This window comes from Manacus vitellinus, unplaced genomic scaffold (assembly GCF_001715985.3).
Source record: "Manacus vitellinus isolate BGI_N305 unplaced genomic scaffold, ASM171598v3 scaffold_7_pilon, whole genome shotgun sequence".
Lineage (NCBI taxonomy): Eukaryota > Metazoa > Chordata > Aves > Passeriformes > Pipridae > Manacus > Manacus vitellinus.
In genome coordinates this window covers 1,884,729-1,906,488 of record NW_021940813.1, presented here as the reverse complement: position 1 = coordinate 1,906,488, position 21,760 = coordinate 1,884,729, and the positions used below count along the sequence as shown (strand labels likewise).

Sequence of the window (21,760 nt, the reverse complement as noted above, 5' to 3'; positions counted from 1 at the left end):
TAGTTCTCCTGTAGTCAGTTCCAGCAACCATTAGAGCTCGTTGAACTGCTGAATTTCTGGTGAAGCTCATGGCAACCTTTTCTGGGTTTCGTTTTCTTGTGATGGTGCACATAACGTGGTAAAAAACGTGCCTGGGTTTGCAACAAGACTACTAGGAAAACATAAATGGATTGTGTGGCATTGTGTCAGCCACAGATTATAACTGGCAATGAGTCAGGTCGTTAAAAGATGATGGGAAATTTGTCATACAGAGTTTTTGATTTGGGTTATTTTGGGACAAGTTTCACAGCCTGTAGCATCTTCCCCCTCCCCTGAGAAGGTGCCATGAACTACAGAAAAGGATGAGAATACCAAGAGTGCTTTAAAATGGATGCTGATGTTTAAGTGCGTCGGGAAGGTGGCATCAGTTCAGAATCATTTCATGCCTTAGGGAACAATGCCCAAGCTTTTTTTTTTTGGTATTTGGAGCAATACAGAAGTAGGTCTTTCTTACAGTCCTGTAATGCAAATGGACTGAAATGGTGTCAGTGATCAGTACACCATTTGTGTCCATATGGGCTGGGAAAATCAAAACTCAGGCAGCAGATTTGAAATGTGACACAACTAAGTTTTCAAGGCACTGGGGGCCGTTTCTGCCCATGTGTAATGTTCCTAGAGAGAACTTGAAGAAACATCCAGAGAAGCAGCATGAGAGAGAGTTCTCAAGGTTTCCTACCTGCATGTGCCAAAAAAGTAGTAAATTAATTCCCATGACATTGTTTTAGATGTCATTCAAAAAGCTTCAACCAGATATGACGAGGTTCTCGCAGGGAAATGCAGCCTGAAGGTTTGATTTCAGAATGACACTAAGGCTTGCTTCAGCTTGAGAGATCTGGGATTCTACAAGGTGTTCTGCTACCTCAGTTGTCTGCTGTGGTGACAAATGACTTTATGGTAGCAATTTCTCATATTAACTGATGGTTTCACACAGCAGTTACATGGACAGCAAAGGGTTCATGCACCATCTGAGCTCAAGCACCTTCATGGCTGCTCTCAGAACCACCCTTATCTCAATGTCTGTGGGTGAGACATTCTTCAGTCTCATGAAAATACTGTCAAGCTAATAAGACACTGTGCAGAGTATGCAGCGTTTGCTATTTATAAACCTGATGGGTCTGTGCTGCAGCTCCTTGGACCTCAGCACTAGTGAAGTAATGGCTGTTTGGACAAGAGGTTCAGCAGAGACGACACCAGTGGCACCTCAGGAGATCAGCAGAGAAGGTTTTCCTTGTTTTCTGTGCAAAATAACAACTACTCAGTGTGCTTACTACTCTCTTATGTTCCCGTGTGAATATGTATTTTCATAGTAGGCTCTCTTCATTTCCTCTTGCACCTTCTGCTTATTGAACTGTGGTCACTGCTTGTGTTAAAATTACCATCTTTGAGGTGTGGTGTCCATATAAGTATAAAAACTACATCCAGCACATGCAGAAATGCAGTTGTTTCCATCCTCTTTGCCCATGATCCCTTCATTGCTGTTATTCTGGGACCACAGCATCACTTCAGAAGATACTGAGTGTTGGCTGAGCCTGCTTTTTGTGCCCTGTTCCTCCTGGAGTCACCCCACAGCAACTGAATGTCTTTGATGTGGTGAATGTGCAGCAGGGGAGGAATAAATAAATGTTATCAGTAGCTTTGCATGTATTGTGAAAGCAGTAATTTTGAAAAGGTATTAAAATTTTCACTGGCTTTAGAAAAAGGAATAAACGTTCAGGCATTTCCTGAACTGTTCCACTGGATCACTGCTGGAAATGACTAAGAGTTTCAGCTGTTTCATGAAACAAATGGAAAAATTAATAAGGACACTGGGAAACCCAGCATTATAGGCTCTCTACTACACTGTTTTGGTTATGAAAACCTTCATACTCTGTGTGAAGTAGTGTTCCAACAATGTTTTACTGGTCAGAATTACCAATAAACAGAAACAGATCTTTTCATCCTTCTTTCTGGACTCTGTCTGCACCTCTGGCCAAGCTCTTTGACCTGCCATGAGCTTTGTACCAAGTGGCTGCTTCCTCACCTGAGACATAGAAATGAAGCAGTATTCTAGCTGAGAGGAAAAGACTGTAACACAACTACAGCCTGTACTCCTGTTTGTGTGCTCCTGTTTGTGATGATTATCTTTCTCACGTGACATTGGTGGCTTGAATTCAACCTGTGACCCAAGAGAGACCTCCATTTCCCTTTTTAAAGCACTTCTGCCTTTCACTTCTTATCTTTTTCTCTGGGTACTTTGTTGGTTTTCTTAGGAATTTCATGTTAAGTCTCCATCTTCAGCTGGTTTTGACAAAAGCTGCTGTAATAGCTCATGTAAATGTGAAACACCTGGTGCAGCTACTGCAAGGCCAAGAGATATATTCTCACTTTTGAAAATAAGCTTTAATTCTGCTGGTTGATATATATTATTGCAAGTTTAGGAGGTAAATATGCAGTGCTTTAGTTTTATAAGTAAATGCACCATTGCATTTCCTATTTTCTTCTGATGTAATTGTTTCAAATTTAGGGGATCAAACATCATTTAGTTTGATAAAAATACCTGGTATTTTTTGTCGTTTTTTTGAGTAACTGGATGTGTTAATAATTTGGAAGATGGTCTGATTTTACTGTAGCATCTAATAATTACAGTTGCTGTAGTGTGTGTAACCTTGTTTCTCCCCCGTACTTGCAGAGTAAAGCAGGAAAGTTTTTCACAATCACTGCCCAGACCATGGAGAGCTTTGTGAAGTCATTAAGTGAAGACATGAAACAGCAGGATTTGGATTCTGATGAAAATCAGTTTGTATTAGCCTTGGCAGGGATTGTGACAAGTAAGTTCGTGTTATCCCTCAGAACAGCAATCCACGTGTACTGGGAATCTATATTGCCTCAAAGAAGCTGCTGTAAATAGAGCTTTTCAAAGTGAAGTATTTAGTCAGTGTTCTTTTAGAGTTCTAGCAGGTTTTGTTACTGCCACTTCTGTGAGGCTCTGTGCTGTCTGTGACGTTGTTAAGGATTAGGTGGGTAAGAGCCATTGAGTTCTGAAATTACCTAATACATCTGTTTAATCAGGAGTGAAACAAGGACCATTCTGCTGGTCTTGCATGCTCACCTTTGTTTGTAAATGTCAAGCAATTTGCTTTCTGAATTGCCAGTAATGCCAACACCCTCAAGATGTATGGATTGCAGATGATGTGAGTAGATCAGCCCCAGCTTAAGGTATGGACTAAGTATTTTGAAACTGCTTAAATATTTTGTTGCTGTCAGATGGACCGTACCTTTGCTGTCCTGAGAAAAGTAAAAGGTAATAAACCTGACTTTTGTGCGAAGTATTTGTTTTTAGGGCCAAAAAATAAGTAGAAAGCCACAAATCTGTCACAAATCTGCCCCTTGGCTTGGAAGGCTGTGAGAAATAGGGTTGATGCATCATCTGCATTTTTGTGGAACTGTGTAACCATCGAAATGCCACTGATGGCATGATGCAAGATAGATGAAGCTGTGGTTATTTATACAAATAAGTGAATCTTGCATGAATAACTTTTCTGAATGTGTGATTTTTAGCTGTTGCCGTGCCATTAAAGATTGTGATAAAATCAATATGTGATGCATTATGCCACTGTACCGAGGAGGAATCCAATTCTCTCAAACTGCTTCACTGGGGGGAGAAAAAAAATGAATAGCAAAAGTAAAGTCTGAAAAAAGAAAATGTTTAAAGGCTGAGTGGGAGAGGTGGGGAGGGGAAATTTGGGTTCTATCTGAGGAGGAATCAGGAACAGGAACCTGTTTAATCTGCTGTACCAGGTACCTGGTTACCAGGTTCTGTCACTAGTTACTCACACTTCTGCTCCATGGTTTTGGAGGAGGTTTGGCCAATTGCACAGCGCGAAGGAGCTCGGGCTGCTGGAAGACACCTCTTGCACATAAGGATGCCCTAAAGTATGGGGCAGGTGTAAGGGAAAAATACCAATGGCAAGTCTGCTTTGGAGCAGTAGTTGGAAATAATTTTGTTTTCTGGTTTGTGCTAGAATAATGCCACAATTGCAGAGAGGTGGGAAAAGAGCTTTGGTTGTGTAATGTGCCGAGGATATTGAATCGAGCAATTGTAAAACAATCTGCAATCTCGTTTCTTTGAAGTGGAACCTGTAATGGTCAGCTTTGCTTCAGTTCCACGTTATTTGCAGGTGAATAGAGCCTTTTGTTTCATAATTCCCTGTGTTGCTATTAGGACACTGGCCATTCTGAATAAATGTTTTAATTACCAAAGTAGAATTAGGAAGGAGCTCTACCGGTGTAACTTGCCGCTTCAGTATTTGCTATACATGTGAATGTAGTTTGAAGTTTACATAAATGCCATAGTTCATTCCTCACAGCAGCATATCTTTTTAGCAGTCCTGATAATTATCATAAACCTTTGTTTGAAACGTGGTTTTTATGGTGCTGTTTTGTGCTCTCTCACAGATGTGGCCGCGCTGGCGTGTGGCCGTGAGTTCTTGGTTAGCTCAAGTCAGGAATTACTGGACACGATGATGCACCTCCTGGGAGACATGAAGCCAGGACTCTGTAACAAATTTAAAGTGTATGATGACTTCTTGTTTTTCCCTTTCAAGTGAAATGCATTATCTTGCAGTGTAGGTCACAGTGATTACAGTAGTTTTCCCACTTTCCCATCATTCCCTTCCTGGAGAGGAAACATAATTTTTGGAAGCTCTTTTCCTGGTAGCATTCCTTGCAGCTATACTAGGGTTGGCTACAAGGCTTTATCCAGTTTTTTTGTCTCTTTGGAAGTTTCTTAAACACCGTAATATTGTAAAGATGAGCGGGGATGCCCCTTCTACCTTGGGAGGGGGTCGTGAGTTGAGTGTCAGATAAAGAAGATGTGAATTTGAAAACAGAATATGTGGGAAATGTGGACTCAGATTTGTTCCCTTCCAGTATGAAGACTGTAAAATGCCACATCTGCTTTGTGAAGAAAGTGAGTTATGAATCTGCTAAGAGCAAAAATAAAATTATTTTAGGCTACTCAGTAGCCAGACTCACCACACCTTTTAGTTTGTAAGGGTTACAAACTAAAGTTTGTTAAAAGTTAGATAATTCCTTTTAAAGGGGCCTCATGATACAGCATTAAAGGCAAGGCTGTGTAACACAGTTCGGATCCTGGAAAGTAGTTTTCAGCTGGTGAAGAGATTAAATAAATTACTTTCTTTGCCTTTTCCACAGACATGTTACAAGCTGAGGGTATATGGCCTTGACTGAGCAAATTACCTTGGCTTAATGAGTGGCTCATCTGCTAAACTGTGGGCACTGGTCCTGTACACCTGGTTCATTTGGTCAGGAAGGTGGTTTAAGCCACTGTGATGTTTTTTCATAACTGAGGCACACACACACACACACACACATGCACAAACAATTCATACCCCAGCCAGCTGTCACAGCTCTGCTGACAAACAGCAGCCACAGTAACCTGACCACGTCCTTGCACACATTTAGGCAGGTTGTATGGGATAGGCACGGAATCAGGCTCAGTCTTCACTCTGGAGAGGTTTTATCTGGCCTAACCCCAGCTATCAGAAAGGGAGATGTCAAACATCTGCTGACTGCCTGGGCTTCTTCCCACAGTCAGTGGAAGGAGATGGTGCTGTCAGGTGATTGCTCTTGTGGGGGGGGGGGCAACCTCCAAGTTGCCCTCTGGAGGTGTTTGTCTTTCCCTTTTGGGTATTGAGGGGAAAGCTGAACAGCCTGTGCTGTAGGTAGTGGCTTGATCAGTTAATTGCTGTGTTTCCCAAGTGTTGGGCTTGAAGGTCAACAGTAGGTGTTGGGTTTTTTTTAAGCCTCAATGGAAATATTTGTATGAGAACCTCCACTTAAGAAAGAAAAGGTAATTTGTGTAAAATGAAACAGAAGAAAGCAAACAATAAACCAACTATGAAAAGAGAACCTATACTGTTTCAGAACCTGTAAATTAAAAAAAAAAAGGACTTTGAGAGAAGGGAAAGTATTCCTACACACACTCACAAACACACACTCAATTTCAAGTGAATATGTGCATATGGGTCCAGTTAAACTATTCTTTATCATTTCAGTTTGTATTAATGTAATTGGATGATGTAATTGGATTTTGACATCCTTTCTTTTGAATTTATGTTTTGGGTTGGTTTTAATTATATTTCAAAATCTGCCTGCCTTGCAGAAGAATTACACATGGTGATATAAACTTGGCTGCCATACAGCACTGCTGGTAAAATATACATAACATAAACAATCCTGTGAGGGATTCAGCAGGGACCAGGGATTCAACACAGGCCAGATTCTTAGGCTAACAAATGGAGGGAAGCTTGGAAAAGAGGTTGCACAAGGTAGTTGATAAGTGAGAAATGTTAAGCATATGTTACAATAGCTTGAATTCAGTGCAGTGATAATGTTTTCTGATATTCCAAGGAACTAACATTTTCTTTTCTTGCTCTGAACTTGTCATGTGATAAGAAAATTGCTGTATTCTAACATTAGAGCAAATGCCAGAAAGGATGTTTCTTCATGGCCTTGTCATTGAACAAGGGAGCCTAATTTGCTCAAATCTTTTGGTGCAAAATGTTTCCTCTGTGTTTGCCTTTCATGTCCATGATCAGGTTCCTTTTTTTCCGTGAGCTCCCTGTGTGTCTTGTCACTATTCAGTTCTAAAAACCTGTTACTAACACTGGATTTTTTTTCTTGTCCTTTTGGGGAATTTTACAGTCTCCCAGCCCAGCAAAGAAGGGTTTGGGGAATTGGTTGATTTGTTTTTAAATTGCTCTCTACCTCTGAGTTTCTTTAGCTGCTTATTAACCTTAATCTGCATTTTCGTAAGCAGATATGTCAGTAGAACTCCCTTTTCTCCCTACCATAAGGAACATAAGGCAGGACAAAATGAAGGACAGTTGTGAGATAAGGATGTGATAATTACCAGAAATTGTAGTGCAATTTCTAAATTATGTGAAGATGGACTCTGGAATTATCATAAATAATGTTTACACATACACTTATATACATATACACACAGACAGGCACATTTTTAAAACTACACCTCACAGCTGAAAATGTTCATTATTTTGGAAATGCAATGTATTTTTCTCAAAAACACCATGGTGTTACATGGCAGGACATCACCTTGTAATTTAATCAGTTAAAGAGAATATTTGGCTTATTATTTTAAAGGATATGGTTTGCCTTTGCTTAGTTTTGAGGTTTTACAATTGTTTTCTAGCTTTTATTTTAAAAAAATGTTTTTCATTGCTGTGTGACAAATCAGGGGAAACTGTGACTCTAATTCTACACACAGTAGTATCAGAGCAAGCTGATAAAGAGGAATTCTCTTATGTAGTTCTAGCAATCCTGTGTTTTACTTGTACAAATATATAAATAAAAAAAAATACATGGAGAACCTATGATTTATTCCAAAACTGCTATGATATCCATTGTAGTCGTATGGAATAAATACATCCAAGGCATCAACATGAGTGCTGGGACTGGAATCTCATGGGTGTCCTTGCCTTTCTGAAATAGCAGGGATGTGAAAGACTTCAGGTTTTCTTCTCATTGCTGTAGGGTTTGGTCAACATTTGTAAATGTTAGTCAGTAAACATATACGTAATTATTCATTGCTATAATTAAATAGTTAAGAACATTTAACTTTGCTTATGTAGCTGTTGAAAGTAGCCAGAAGAAATATGTACTTTGGTAGATATTAGCACGTTTTATGTACTAATCCCATGTATTAGGCAGACAAGAAGGGGCTTTAGCTGTGCTTTTATAGATTTTAAAGAAAGGATTGACAGATACAGTAGTACAAGATGTTAATTAAATTTGGCTTGCCTAAATAGGAAGATTATGAAGTGCATGATTAAGGCACCCTCCATGTTAAAAAAAAAACCCAAACCAGAAAGTATTGTTCATCCCATAATTATGTGTGTTGGGTTTGCTTCAATAAGCACTTTTGCAATAATTATTGCCAAAAATACTTACTAAAATGTGCAGGTACTAGAGATGAAGGTGGTATAAAGGGCCTGGAAATGCTTCTATGTTGTGCCCAGGAGAGTGTGTTTGATTAGGTATGCTATTAGATATTAATATGCTACTGCACTGGCTTGTGAGGTGGGTTATGTCGTCTCCCAACACTCCAAAACCTCAGCTCTTCCCTGGAAAACCACCACCAGTCCCTTTTGTCTGCACAAAGCAAACAAGTGACACAAAAACACAAACACAGCAGTACCTTTTTGCGTCACTTTATTTCTAACTGCAAATGTCAGACAGATTAAGGGTGAAAGACCTTCTCAAGAAATGTTAACATTGCCATTATAAGATACTGGTTTATTGAGCATTTCCAGTCTGCCTGCTTGTAGGGAGTTATGACTGTGCTCCTTTGTCAGGGCTTGTGTTCTGGAAGCCAAGACCTGCAGGGGCTGTGTGAAAAGCATATTTTTCCATGTGTTTGGAATACATGATTTAGCAGTAGAAACAGTAGAAACAAGCACAACATTGCTTATATATGATTTGAAACTTTTCTCCTTTACCAAAATATAAATTATTAGCACGGGCTTCTGCATCAGTACGTGCCTGACACAAGTGGCAAAAAATGCTAAAACATGCAAAGAAATCAAAGGCCCTCACATCTTTTTTCTTTCAATTCTAGGCTAATGCTAATGTCACTTTACAATGTGAGCATCAACTTGAAAGGCTTGAAGTACATCAGTGAAAGTCCAGGTTTTATTCCCTTGCTTTGGTGGCTGTTGAATGGTAAGTTGCTCTAAAAACCTTTTGAATTGTGGCTTTCTGAGTTTCGTAGAGTTGCAATAGGTGTTGCAAATAACAAACCAGAAATTTATGTCTGCAACCTGATTAGCTTGTGACAGATTAAAAGTAAACAAAAAGGGCAAATAGCTGGAGGGAGGTGTGCACTTCCCACAAAACTTTTGGCATTGTATGTAACATTCCATTAATATAAAATTTGTGGGTGGTAGAATTAAAAAATAGGGAATGGAGAAATTTGATGAAGTGGATTAAAAAAAAAGCCACCTGTATCTTCACATACCAACTTTGAAATGAACCCTGAGGGGAAACAACGTATCAGTCCACTAGCATTTAACAAAGGAAAATGTACACGTTTTGGGGAAAGAAACCAACTCTGTAATTACACTGACCCATTGCAAAAGTGACCCTTTTGGAGCTGAGGAGAGGCCCTGTGCTCTCATAGGATTTGGGTTTGCAGGGCTTGAGTGCTATTCCCAGCTGTCTTTGACCAGTGCAGGACTTGAAGGACATCAAGGACTCGTGTTGCCTCTGTCAGGTACGTGAGTGACATCCAGGCTCTGCTCTTTGGGAGGCTGGAAATCTCTGAGCAGGAGCCAGCAGAGACTGACGTTGCCAGTGTGTGCACAGCTCATGAGGGACAGCAAGGACAGCAGTGAGGACAGAGCTGTGACACTGTCCTGCCTAGGAACAGCTGCTGGAGTTGCTCTGTCTTGATTTTCTCAGGTTTTTGTGGGAAGATTTTGGTGTGCAGTTCGTAGGGCTGGGGAGGTTAATTATCTCTCTGTGCTGCAATGCAAAACCCTGCTAAAATCCAACTGGTAAAATACTAACAGCAGCTGGAGTGAGAGAGGTTGCTTCTGCTGTTTGAAGAAATTATTTTGATACTGAAGCTTTGGTTTGGGTTGGTAAAGTGGAAGCTACTTGTATTGCTCACAGTTCTTGTAACTATTTTACAGAAAACGTAGCTACTCATGCTTTTCATCAAATAATTTCCTGCTGTGGAATGCCACAGGCTCTCTCTTCTGAGGTCTCAGGAAATTAAGTAATCCTTGTAAGGGAAAACACCAGCTCTATAGAATTTTTAAATATATTTTGAGAAAAATTATATCCTCGGAGAACATCAAATATGTCGTCCTTTGTTCAGCTGTGCTTAGAAATTTAACATAAGTTAGTCCAGGTTTTCCTTTTACTTCATGTTGGCTAATATATTCATAAGCTGTTCTGTCAAAAAATACCAATCCAAAACACCCTCCAGAATCCTGTCTGAGTTCCTAAAGATGCCCTTCTAAATGTTGTGATGAAACGAGATAATCATTTGATGCAGTCAGTTGTCTGAAAAGGGCTCTTAGGTCACACAAGAGGATGAAAATTGGGGCACAGTTGTAATTAATTTGCAGCTCCTAATGCAAATAAGAAATGGAAAGGCTTCTCTGCAATTTGGAAGTGTTAATTAGGTGTGGCTGGGTTGTAGAAAGGAAAGACAGGCATGGCTAATTCCTTCACTTTCTGATAATAAAGTTCTCCAGTTACAACAAAGGAGGGAGATTCTCAGATAAACCACTTCTACTGGTTCAGATTCCTGACTTTGGAGGAAGTCTGTTTACTGTCAAGGGAGAGAGAGGTGATTAGTTAGTATATCAGATAAGAGGTCAGATCCAAGACCCAGCCTCGTTCCCATCATTTTGCATGGGATCTCCGTAGCTTTCTCTAGGATTAATCTGTTTCTGAATGTTTCAACTTGCAAAATTCAGTAGCTTCCTCCCAGTCTTGTTTCCCTGGCCAGCATCTTCAGCCTCTGCTGACCATGATTCAGCTTATAAACACCTGGAGCTGTCAGAGCATAAGATCTTGTTTTTTCCACGCAGGAGCAGAGCTCTACACTGTGCTGGCAGAGTATCCTGTACATGCTGCCTGCCTGCAGGAAGCTTCTTCAAAGAGTGTTTTGATTAAGGCTTATGAGATGACTCAGCTTTCCACAGTTTTGTACGCTTTTATCAGCATTCCCACTAAGAGAGGTCCCAGAAATCATCCTTTGCTTAATTTTTTTTTTCATTTCCAGAGAATCATCCTGTTTGCTTTTTCCATCATCGGTCTACAAGTGTCTGTGACCTCAGCAGATACATCAGACCCATTTTTCTCCCATTGCCTTGTACGCAGCTGATAAATCCCTCAAATTCCTTCTTGGAATTCTCAGACTGCCCATCCTTGTCCCCCCAAGAAGAATGTCCTTCCCACTGAGCTTAGAGAGCAAATAATTGACTCGATATTCTTTATTTCCCCTTGTTGTGTCTGAAGCAAAGAGGGATTTGATTCAAGTTGTCTTGCAGGCTTTTTGAAGAGACAGAGACATGCCTTGACGTTGAATACATGGACTGAAGAGAAAGGAAGAAAAAAATCTAATGAAGGCTTCTAGTGGAGTAAGAATGTGAACAGCAAACTGTCCTACTGTCTTTGGAAAATGTGGATGAGCTGGCTTCATGTTCACTAACAAGAACTCTTAATAGCTCTTTCTGCTGGAGGCTGTACTGATCACAGGAGAAAACCAAATGTTTTGCACACTTTTTGAAGGTAATGCAGATCTCTGTAGTTTTAGCACTTTATGAAGTGGGCTATCTTTTTCTTCTGTTTTTTTCTGCCTTTTAAAAACTGTCTAAAAGATGGGCACCCTTTAATAAGCAACACTGATCACTGAAGAATATCCTCTGTGTAGGTATCAGCTATGACTCCTTACATCTTCCCAGCCTGGTGCCAGCATAAAACACACGAATGATGACTCAGATTTCTGTCCATGGAGCAGCTTGTGGCATCAACAGAGTTCTCTTTTCATGGAGCACCATTTGTTTGCAGAGCAGCTGCTCCCATCTTGGAGAAAACAGGCAGCTTTAGTTTCCTCCATCAGCTGCTGTCCCTGTGTTGATGTCTTGACTGAAGGTTTCACATAACTTTCAGATTTAAAGAAACCCCATTCTCGGCAGCAGAAAAAGAAGCTTTATCATTTTGGGTAGAAATCCACCTGGGATTTGTCAGGGTTTTTTTCTGGTGCTTTCCATCTATAGATGCAATAAGACTTCTGTCCTGTAATTCCCAAAGAGGTAGACTGGGACTTTGCCAAGGATCTTTTGAAGAAGAAGAAGACACAGTCAGCTCACGTATTAATAATAAAGACCAGATTTTTCATTTGTGATCATGCAGAACATCTACCAATAAATGAGTGCTGGAGAAAAGGAGTCTAGGCTCTTCTCTACTTTGTTCATTTGGGTGCAGTTTTTTGTTAGTTGTATTTTTTTAATTGTTGTGCATCTTTATTTTGTTTTCTTTTCCCCACTTTCCTTTTCCTTGAATGCAGTTTAAAAAATCTTCAGATACGTGAGAAAGTGTGGAATTCAGAGTCACTATGTCGGTGACATTTCTGGTCTATAGTTGGGAAATTGCTCCAGGTACTTCATTAAACAGAAGACAAAAAGAGAAGTATGACTAATTTTAGATCTTGCCCTTGAGTTTCCTCCACCACAGTTCCACATGGAAATCTAACCTTGTTTATCCACATTCCCTGCAAATGATGGTCTCTATTATAAATGCTTGTATGAAGCACATTCTTATTTTGCTGCCTGCACCCTTCAATATTTGCTTTTCATGACTAACCCTGGAGGCTTCTAATGCCTTGCTCTTCTGCCTGAATTCATTATGGCTGTGAGAGTTTTTGAAAATTCGGGTTATTTTCATGGCAGCATGTTATTTAAAAGCCATCTGGACAAACAGAACCCTCATATTTATAAACTGATGTCCGTATTAAAACAAATTTTCCTTCATAAATCAAAACCTCAGGTTTCCAGTCTTTCAAGTGCTCAACACTCTCATACCCTTCGGACTATGCAATGAATCTTAAGAAGGGGATTGCCTTCTTGCCCTTTAAATCACATCCCTTTTTGTAAATGTGAAGATGTCAGCTCTGACGCAGGAAGGCCCCGAGCCACAGTGAGCTGAGAGGCTGGAGGAGAGGCCAGGGGGAGTCTTGCTGAATGCTTGTCCTTTTCCATACTCTGCTACTTGCCTGGATGGAACTCCAGCTGGGTGCAGCGTGGCTGTCCTTACAGGAGAGTGGGGAATTCTTGTTAGCTGAGCTCCACGTGAGAGCAGGCACCTGGCCAGGGAGGAGACTGAAGGAAACCCAGCTGTCACACAGGAGCTGGGGCAAATATTTTGCAGAGAGAAAGGGCATTTGTGTCTGTAGGAATCGCAGCAGCAAAGCTCAGTCTGTTATTTTTCTGCCACGTTTCAGCCTGTTATTTTTCTCCCTGCTCCTTCCCCACAGAGCATCTTTACTGCAACATTTCTTATCTCTTCAGAACTATCAGCAGTACAAAAATGCCTGGGAAACTCTCTGCTGCTGCAGGTGCTGCTTCAGCATTGGCAAAGCAAAGGGATCTCACCTGGGGGAAGCTGTGGCCCTGGCTGTCTGTGTTAGATATATTCTGTGAACACAGATAAGTGTGACAGGCTCATAAAAAAGAAAGGCTGAATGGCAGATCCCCCCTTCCTGCTGGAATCAGACAGTAAATGAGTTGAATGACACCTACAGCAGTGGTGGGAAGCTTTTGAAATTGTAAAATCAGAGAATGGTTTGAATTGGAAGGGACCTTAACATCCAGTTCCAACCCCCCTCCTATGGGCAGGGACGCCTTCCACCTACACCAGGTTGCTCAGAGCCCCATCCAGCCTGGCTTTGAGCACTTCCAGAGATGGGGCAGCCACAACTTCTCTGGGCAAACTGTGCCAGTGCCTTACAACACACACAAAGAATTTCTTCCTAATATTAAATCTAACCCTACCCTCTTCCAGTTTAAAGCCATTGCCCCTTGTCCTATCACTACATGCCCTTGTACAAGGTCCTTGTCCAGCTCTCTTGTAGCCCCTTTAGGTGCTGGAAGGGGCTCTGAGGTCTCCACAGAGCCTTTTCTTCTCCAGGTTCAACAGCTCCAGCTCAACCTGTCTTCATAGCAGAGGTGCTCCAGCCTTCTGATCATCTTTTTGTCCCTACTCTGGTCTCACTTCAACAGGTCCACGTCCTCCTTATTTTGGGGATCCCAGAGCTGGATGCAGCGCTGCAGATGGGGTCTCACGAGGACAGAGGACAGAGCAGAGGGGCAGAATCCCCCCTTCACCTGCTGCCCACACTGCTTTGGATGCAGCCCAGGACACCATTGGTTTCTGGGCTGCTGGTGCACATGCCTGGGGCATTTCCAGTCTCTCATCCACCAGCACCCCCAAGTCCTTTTCCTCGGGGCTGCTCTCAATCCATTCATCCCCCTGCTTGTATTTGTGCCTGGAATTGCCCTGACCCGTGTGCAGAACCTTGCACTTGGCCTTGTGAACTCCTCTGCTCTTGTGCACAGATACAGCTGTAAACAGCCTGCTGGCAATAAACCTTGCATTCAGGTGGCCAGGGAGTGGTGTGGCCACGTGTAAATTGAGTTCACACAGCTCAGAGGCAACTGTGGTTAAGCTGTTCAGCACTGATGTAATGCCATTACCTAAACCCTGCTGCGGGGAACGGTTCATCTGAGAGCTTGGCGCTAATGACAGATGTGACTAAAATCTGTCCACGCCATCGGGTACTTTTGTCAGTGAGTGACAGCCAGTGACATCAAAGGGTAGAGCTGGCAGGACGTCAGCAAACTCCAGCAGTTTCAACACCTTGGTAAAATTACATCAGCATCTTGTGGTGGTGGCAGGTTTGTGCTACGCTTGTGATCCCTGGCTGAGGCAAGCAGCTTGATTTCTCCCCCTCTTCCCCAGAAATAACGGCTATAGTTTTGAAATTTTAACTGGAGATGCGTGTGCTGGTTGTTGGGAGGATGTGATGCAGTGATGTGATTACAGCTAAAAGGATTTTTTTTTTTTTTGATCTTGTACAAACAAAATGTTACTCAGCTAGTGTAGAAATGACTAAATCTGGAAGCTATTGAGATAAATATAATGCTGAATAATGAAGATTCCTTGCATTTTCCTGAGTGCTCTGTAGACAGGGCTTTTAGAAAAAGTCCCTAATGATATTGGAGACAAACGAAAGGATTCTATGGTTTGCTTTTTTTTTTTTTTTAAAAAAATCCTCTTAGGAAACATGATTATCCGTAATAAGTAGTATTCTCAAAACCACATGTAATCCTAAGGGAGTGTATTTTAAGGCATATGTATTTATTTAACTGGGAACATCTCAGAATACATTCAAAACAATGGCAATCTGAGGTTAAATGTGTATTAAGTCATCCTCTGGTGCACGATCATTTCCTTCCTTTGCTGTGTGCCCACGTGCCTGATCTGTTCTTCATTTGAGTGACTCAAGCCATTGAGCTTCCCTGGCTGCTGCTGGAGGTTCTTCCTAGAACCTCTTTGCTCTTACTGGAAAATGTCCTTGCTTGTCAAGCTGGAAATCATTTCCTGATCTCCTACAAATCCTCACTTTTGTTGGCTCCCCTTCTAACGCTTCTTCCCTGATCAATTCTTTACTTTCTACAGTAACATCGATGCCTGTAACAGTATTAATAAAAAAGCTCTTTTCATCTTACATATATGAAGCTTCCCAGCAGTACTGCAAACCATTACAAGTATTAATGGCTTTATTTTGTGGAGGAATAATGTCACAAGGAGTAACATTGTAATGAACTACATAAATTTCACTCCCCAAAGCTTCTTTCTTCTGGGACTTTAGTTTGTGGCTGCTATTCCTGGTGAATAAACTTAGAATTCTAAGTACAGAAAAAGGGGGCAGGTGAATGTGTGCAGAGTTTGAACATTATATGTGGCAAAAAAATAGGCATTAAAAACTGAAAAAAACTGTGACAGGTATGGAGACAAAAATGGAAGGAATGAGAGAATGAATTTGAGGCTTTTAGTCATATTTTGATTAGTTCAGAATAAGTCTGAAAGCCAAAACTTACACCCAAGTGTTTTTTTAAAAGGATTCACTGAAGTGTTGCTGCCCAGAAAATTGGACATAAAGTGTTGCTGTCTCTGAGGCTGAGCTGCAGCATTTCTCCCTGGGCTGTGGCTGCTTATCACTCAGAAAGTCACATCATGCTGGAGATGATGATGGAAAGAGACTCCTTGGAGCCTTCAGCCTGGGTGTCAGCAATAGGAGTGGCTGTACCATGGGTGTGCTCACTTCTGTGGGGTGTGCAGCACTAATCATTGGGGTTTTATTGATGGTTTTCCAAAAGAAAGTAGAATTCCTTTCTTAGGGGGTTGTTTTTTTGCGTTTATGATGGAAAATGGGGGAAGAGAGAGAGAATGCCTGGCTTGTGGGTGTAGATCAGATGTCACAATCTTTAATATTGTACTTCAGCCACGTGCTACTGGGAATTACTTAAAAATCCCCATCTTAGCAGTCATGCTTAAAGCCATAGTCTTCTTCACTGTCCATCACATTCTGTTCTCTGCCCCCTGGGTGCTTTCAACCCTTGTGCTTTAATGAATAATTCTCCTCAGTCCTTTTTCAGGTCACCAGTGTTAGGTATTAAATAAGCCAGGAAAGGAAAGAACTCACCTCAGCCCAACAAATGCTTCCTTCACCCTCAGTGCAGAGTGGTTTATCACTGTACTGCATTTGTGCTCCTTCAGTGAGATTTTGGCCTCTCTGGTGATTTTGTGCACAAAGGGATCTGAATTAATTTTCTCAGTGTTTCTGCACAATGCTTTATCTAAAGTGTGCTGAAGACTAGGTATGCTAATGAAAAACACATTAAAAATGCAGGGCACATGGGGCAAATAACTACTTCAGCCATAAAAATATATTAGGCATTTTCATTTGGAATACACAGAATAGAGAAGTCTTTCTCCCACGTGCTTTTGATAAAGCTGTAAACCACTAAATGCAAATGGACTGTTGTGAATGATTAAAATATAATGCTCCTAATGTTTCAGTTAATTAAAAATGCATCCTGTGTTCTTAGCAGTGGAGTTATTGCACGTCTTCCTGGCTTAAGTCAGTCAAAGGTCTTTGCTTGCATTCCTGAGCAGCAGTGCTTAGCTCCAGTACCCATTTCAGTTTTGTGTAGACTGAATTAAACACTTGGAAGGTTGATACATGGTTACTAAAAAGTTTTATGAAGATTAATATTTTATTGAGCTTTGAAGAAATCCGAAGGCTCGCAGAAAAAGGAATGAAAGAAAAGCCTGATGATTTACTGCAGATTTGATTCCTTGGTCTGTTTGTTTTTTAAGTTTGAATAATCATGGGATGTAGCTTGTTCTGCTCTTAAATTGGATTCCATCCAACAGTACATCCTGGGTACTGATTGGATAAATCCAAGTAGATAAATTCCCTGCTTTATAGTATTTTCAACATTTGAAAAACAAGGGAAAGGTTCCTGGTTATCTCTCCCTCCCAAACAGTGCTGAGCAGAGGCTGCTGAGAGAGGATCAAGATGTTGTTTTCAGGTTGCTCTCAGAGCCAACCAGCCAGCACCAAATGCCAGCTGGGAATTATGACCCTTGGGTTATTCCCTGTCCGCCTGGTGGGTCACGAGGAATGGCACTGTAGACCTTTAATGCTGCCTTTTTGGACTCGTAACAAACCCTGGATGTTTTTGTTTCCTGCTTTTAGACCCGGACACAGAAGTTTGCCTTCATGCTCTGAGGCTCCTGCAGTCGGTGATCCTGGAGCCAGAAGTCTTGGCCAGGACAGCTCCCGAGATGAGGGATACTCTGCCATTCCAGCGCATCCTGGCCCTGTCAAAGAGCCGCAATGCAGATCTGCAAGCACTTGCAAAAGAACTACTTGAAGATCTTAAAATATTTGAGTACGAAGCGTAGAAGGGCTTTGTGACACCAACTGCTAACGTCTCTCCTATATTTTTGTGCTGCAAGAGTTGTTGGAGATGGGCTTGACTGAAAAAGAGACCACTGCCTGTAGTTCCTCTGACAAAATCCTTTTTGGAAATTAGGTAACCCAACTGAAATAACACTTGAGAAAACATGTTGGGTTTTAGCTGCCCAAATATAATCTTAGGGGATCTGGTAGAGATGGGACAGACTTAATTTCTTTGAGTAGGATTTTGTTGATAATGGGTTTCCAAAATGGTCTAGGTTATGTTGTCAATTTGCTGTCTGGAGGGAGTAAAAGAGTCTTCTCATTCACTGATAATACATAGTTTATGGCAGTGATAAAAATCCTTTTAGTCCATCCTGAAGAATTATTGTACTGGGAGGAAAACTTTGCTGCCTTTCATAACTCTTCTGTGTCAGAATGGGCCCCACTTCCAGTTTTATTGTTGTTATTTCTCACCTCTCTTTTGCTATTCTAATAAAAGAAAACTGAAATTCTGTAGCATGTAATGGATTCTGGTTTCAAAATTTGTATTCAGATCCACTCTTACCTGCAAGTTGCCCAGGTCTGTGGCTGCCAGGCATGCTAGAAACTGAGCTGTTGTTTTTAGAAAAGTCCTGAGAAAGGAAATAAGTTGCTGTTGCCCATGGTAGTTGTGTTTTGAGAAGAGACTGAAATGAACTGCTGCTCTGTTGTGAGCAGCATCACTTCCTCTCTCAACCGTGGTGTTTGTTAGAGCCTCTGAGTAGAGCTTTCTTGCCTCAGGGGTAAAGGCAAACACTTGTGTACTTGGCATTGGTGGAATTCACAATTTTTTAAGAAAAAAATAGCATCCATTTCTGTGATGACAAAAAGAGGACCAGTTAGGTGAGGCTGTTCAAGGGAACAGCAAATGAGAAGTGCAATGCTGAGGTAGCACCTTTTTCCACACTAAAGTTATTGCACCTCAACTGGGAACAAATGTATTAACAAAATACAATGTGTAGTTCAAGTACACAGAAAACACTTAGGATTTAAATATTGTGACTGACAGACAGCTTTGGAGGAAGACCAATGTAAAATGTGTAAGTTAAAGTATAGGGCATCTCCTATTAGACTGTTTGCAGAATGATGAGTGTTCAGAGTTAGAAATGTAACAAATCAGCTTAAAATTACTTGGCTCAAATGCTACAGATGGTAGCAGTCTGATTTGGGGCTGTAAGATGAAGATTAAGATAGAGATCTCACACACATGAGCGAGTTGCTTGGGGTTCTGCTGTGTCTGATTAAACACTACATTGAACTTACCAAGTGCAGGTTTTTGGAAGGCTTTAAATCTTCTGTAAAGCATGATTTCTTTGGATTTGTTTTCTTATCTTGCTATCCTAGTTAATCCTCCTAGAGTTTAATCCTAAAGGGATCAAAATGATAATTGGTAATTTCCTGGAATATCAACTCATGAAAGTGTTCAATTTTAAGAAACACTGAAGGGCATCCACTTTCCATTTAATTGCTATCTGCTCACAAAGGTCTTTCATCAAACTTTTGGAAGCCAGTAAATAACAGAAAAAGAAAAAAGTAATTCTGTGAACAGAAGAGCTGATGAAGCCTTTTGTCCTGTGGCCTTGAGATATTTCTTGAAAATTTCCCTGCCCTTCCCAACCTGAAACCAAGTCCACACAAGGGTCAGTGTGGATGGCCAGATTAGTAAACTGGGGTGATGGGCCACTGACAAATCCAATGTTATGAGAGGGACTGGCAGTGCAATTGCACCTCATTTCCATGTGAAACCAGGAAACAGAACCATCACGACTGTTCATTTTAATTGTGTGCCCACTGCATGGTCAGCACTTAAAGCTGTGCTGAAATAGGTGATTTCAGACACCACAGTTTTTCCCCAGCAAGCTGCTGAGGTCTGATGATGAGTCTTTCAGTGTCTCCCAGGTGAATTTATTTTCAGGTGTAGCTTGCCAGGACTTTTTCTTCAGAGTCAAACGATCCACTGACCTTGAGAAAGTCTTTTTTTCTGTACCAAGTGTATCCTTATGCAAGACTGATAAATAAGAAAAAGTTCACAATTAATGTTATAGTTTTTATTCTTTATGTGGGTTTATGGAAAAGAAAAAAGACAACATTTGGGGAGGACAACTTGTTATTACAAGGAAGCAAATTCATAATAGTTTTTGGGTTGGAGAAGAAAAGTGTCACTGGAGTCAAACTATGCTGAAGGTGAGTGGATAGAAGTCAGGGATAAGCCTTAATTAACCCTTAACATTTCAGAATGTTGAAATATCATCAAAGTGTCTCATATTTAAATGTTTTAGTGAAATAAGATGGATATTACTAGTGGCAGATTGTACCATGAGCCATTATCTTGTGTGCTGATAAGCTCAAGAAATCCCTGTTCAGAGGAGAAGAGTATTTAAAGGCTTAATTTGTCTTCATGTGGTTAGTGCTAGAAATTAGGCTGTTAAATAGCTGTGGATCTCCTTTGAATCTTCCTCTCCCCTGAAAGACATAATTTTTTTTGACAGGTTATGAATAAAAGAAAGTCTCTAGATACAGAAGCTCTGAAAACTCAGAGCATGTCAAAGCTTTATGTATGAAGTTGAACAATGGGTGGCACACAGGACACAATATGACACTACAAAGGGCTGCTGCAGTTAAAGACTGGTCGACACATGCAGTGTAAATCTCAGCTTTTACTTTGCTCCAGTCTGAAACTATGGACCATTAGGAAGTTTTACCCATTTGAAATCAAGATTTCAGCCTGTGCTTTGGGAAATACCGGCTTTGGAGTGTTGCTTTTTCTAGATCCTGTTGAAAAGTTGGGATTCTTCTGTGTAGTAATTGATTAACTGCATTACTATCTCATAGGAGTGAAGGGGGTTCACACTGGCAAAGCTCTGGTTTCAGTAGCTGTGTTCAAAGTCCAGAGTTAGTCTAGCATTACTGTTTCCTCTGTTGCACAATCTCAGACCTTCAGTGAAGGAGAAAACGTGAGTTTGGTGTTCCTTTGAGATTATCAGAGTTACTCCAGATTTATACCCATATAACTGAAAGTAAAGTTTGACTCTCATGCTGAGCTATCTCAAAAGATGAAAAACCTGTTTTGTAAACTCTTAGAAGAAAGGGTTTACTCACAGTTTTATCTGCATGATTAAAATTGACCTTGGCTCCTTTCAGTCTATATACAAAGCACTGAAATGATGTCCATGCTGATGCTCCTGGCTCTTCACATTTGATGCTGGCAATAAATCAGATGCAAAAGGAAAATAAATTAGGATCCCCTAAACTTTTTTCCTGTAACTTAAGAAATTTAACTATGTAATGTTTTGCCCCACCAGTTCTTTGTGTGGTGTCTCAGGTCAATGTTTGGCCGGCTGAAAAGAAACTGGAAAAGCTCAGCAGAAGAAAGTAAGGCCCAGTGTGAAGGCAGAGCTCCCCCTGTGGCTCTGTGCCCTGTGCATGAGTGGCCTGGCATCTCCAAAGAGCACTGTGAGATTTTGGATGGGAACAGCAACCAGCTGCCCAGTTATGGTTGTTGAAGAGAGGGAAGTAAGTCCCTCTTAAGGAAAAATGGGAGGAATAATGGAAAGCGGTGGTGATTTGGTCCTGTGGCCACAAGTGAACTTTTCAGATGATTCAATTTCAGCTGGTGGCACCATTCAACTGCTCCTTTGAGTTATCATTTGCACTTGTGATATGCGCTGATTAGCACAAATTGGACTTCAGAATTGATAAGATTTTACAAGTCTTGCAATATTGTATGATTCATCTCCCCTACAGCCTCCAGTCCTGCAAGGATGCAGGAGAAAGGAATTTTACTGGGAACCTCTGTTTCCTCTGTTACCCCTGCCCAAGGCTTGTACTACAAGTTAAGAGATATGCAAAGCACAGCTGCCCCTTTTCTTTCTCTTCACAGTATCTCATTTGCAGCTCCATCTGGCCATGCCTGTGTTGTTCTGTAATTTTCCTAGTTTGTGTGCAGGAACTTCGGCAACTGCAGGTTGCTTCTCGTATACGTGAGCTACAAGTTACAGCTGATAAAAAGTCATTAGAGAACTCCTGTGGTAATACAGATTTTAACTTCTCCAGTGCTTTATGATGACCTTTACAACCTATAACTTGCTCGGTCGGAAACCTTGAAAAGACTTTGAC

The 21,760-nt window shown here is 41.0% G+C and overlaps 1 protein-coding gene across 3 annotated transcripts in view; it reads left to right on the top strand.

Annotated features, from left to right (window-relative positions):
* The window catches only part of HSF2BP (heat shock transcription factor 2 binding protein), a 30,141-nt gene extending 12,008 nt beyond the window's left edge, over window positions 1-18,133 (top strand). For all 3 annotated transcript variants that reach the window (XM_018084084.1, XM_018084085.1, XM_018084088.2), the window contains exons 5-8: window positions 2,708-2,846; window positions 4,474-4,591; window positions 8,678-8,781; window positions 17,399-18,133. In XM_018084084.1, coding sequence (XP_017939573.1) covers window positions 2,708-2,846; window positions 4,474-4,591; window positions 8,678-8,781; window positions 17,399-17,607 — 570 coding nt within the window. In that variant the 3' untranslated portion in view covers window positions 17,608-18,133. The remainder of the gene's footprint in view (window positions 1-2,707; window positions 2,847-4,473; window positions 4,592-8,677; window positions 8,782-17,398) is intronic.
* Window positions 18,134-21,760: the final 3,627 nt, after the last annotated feature.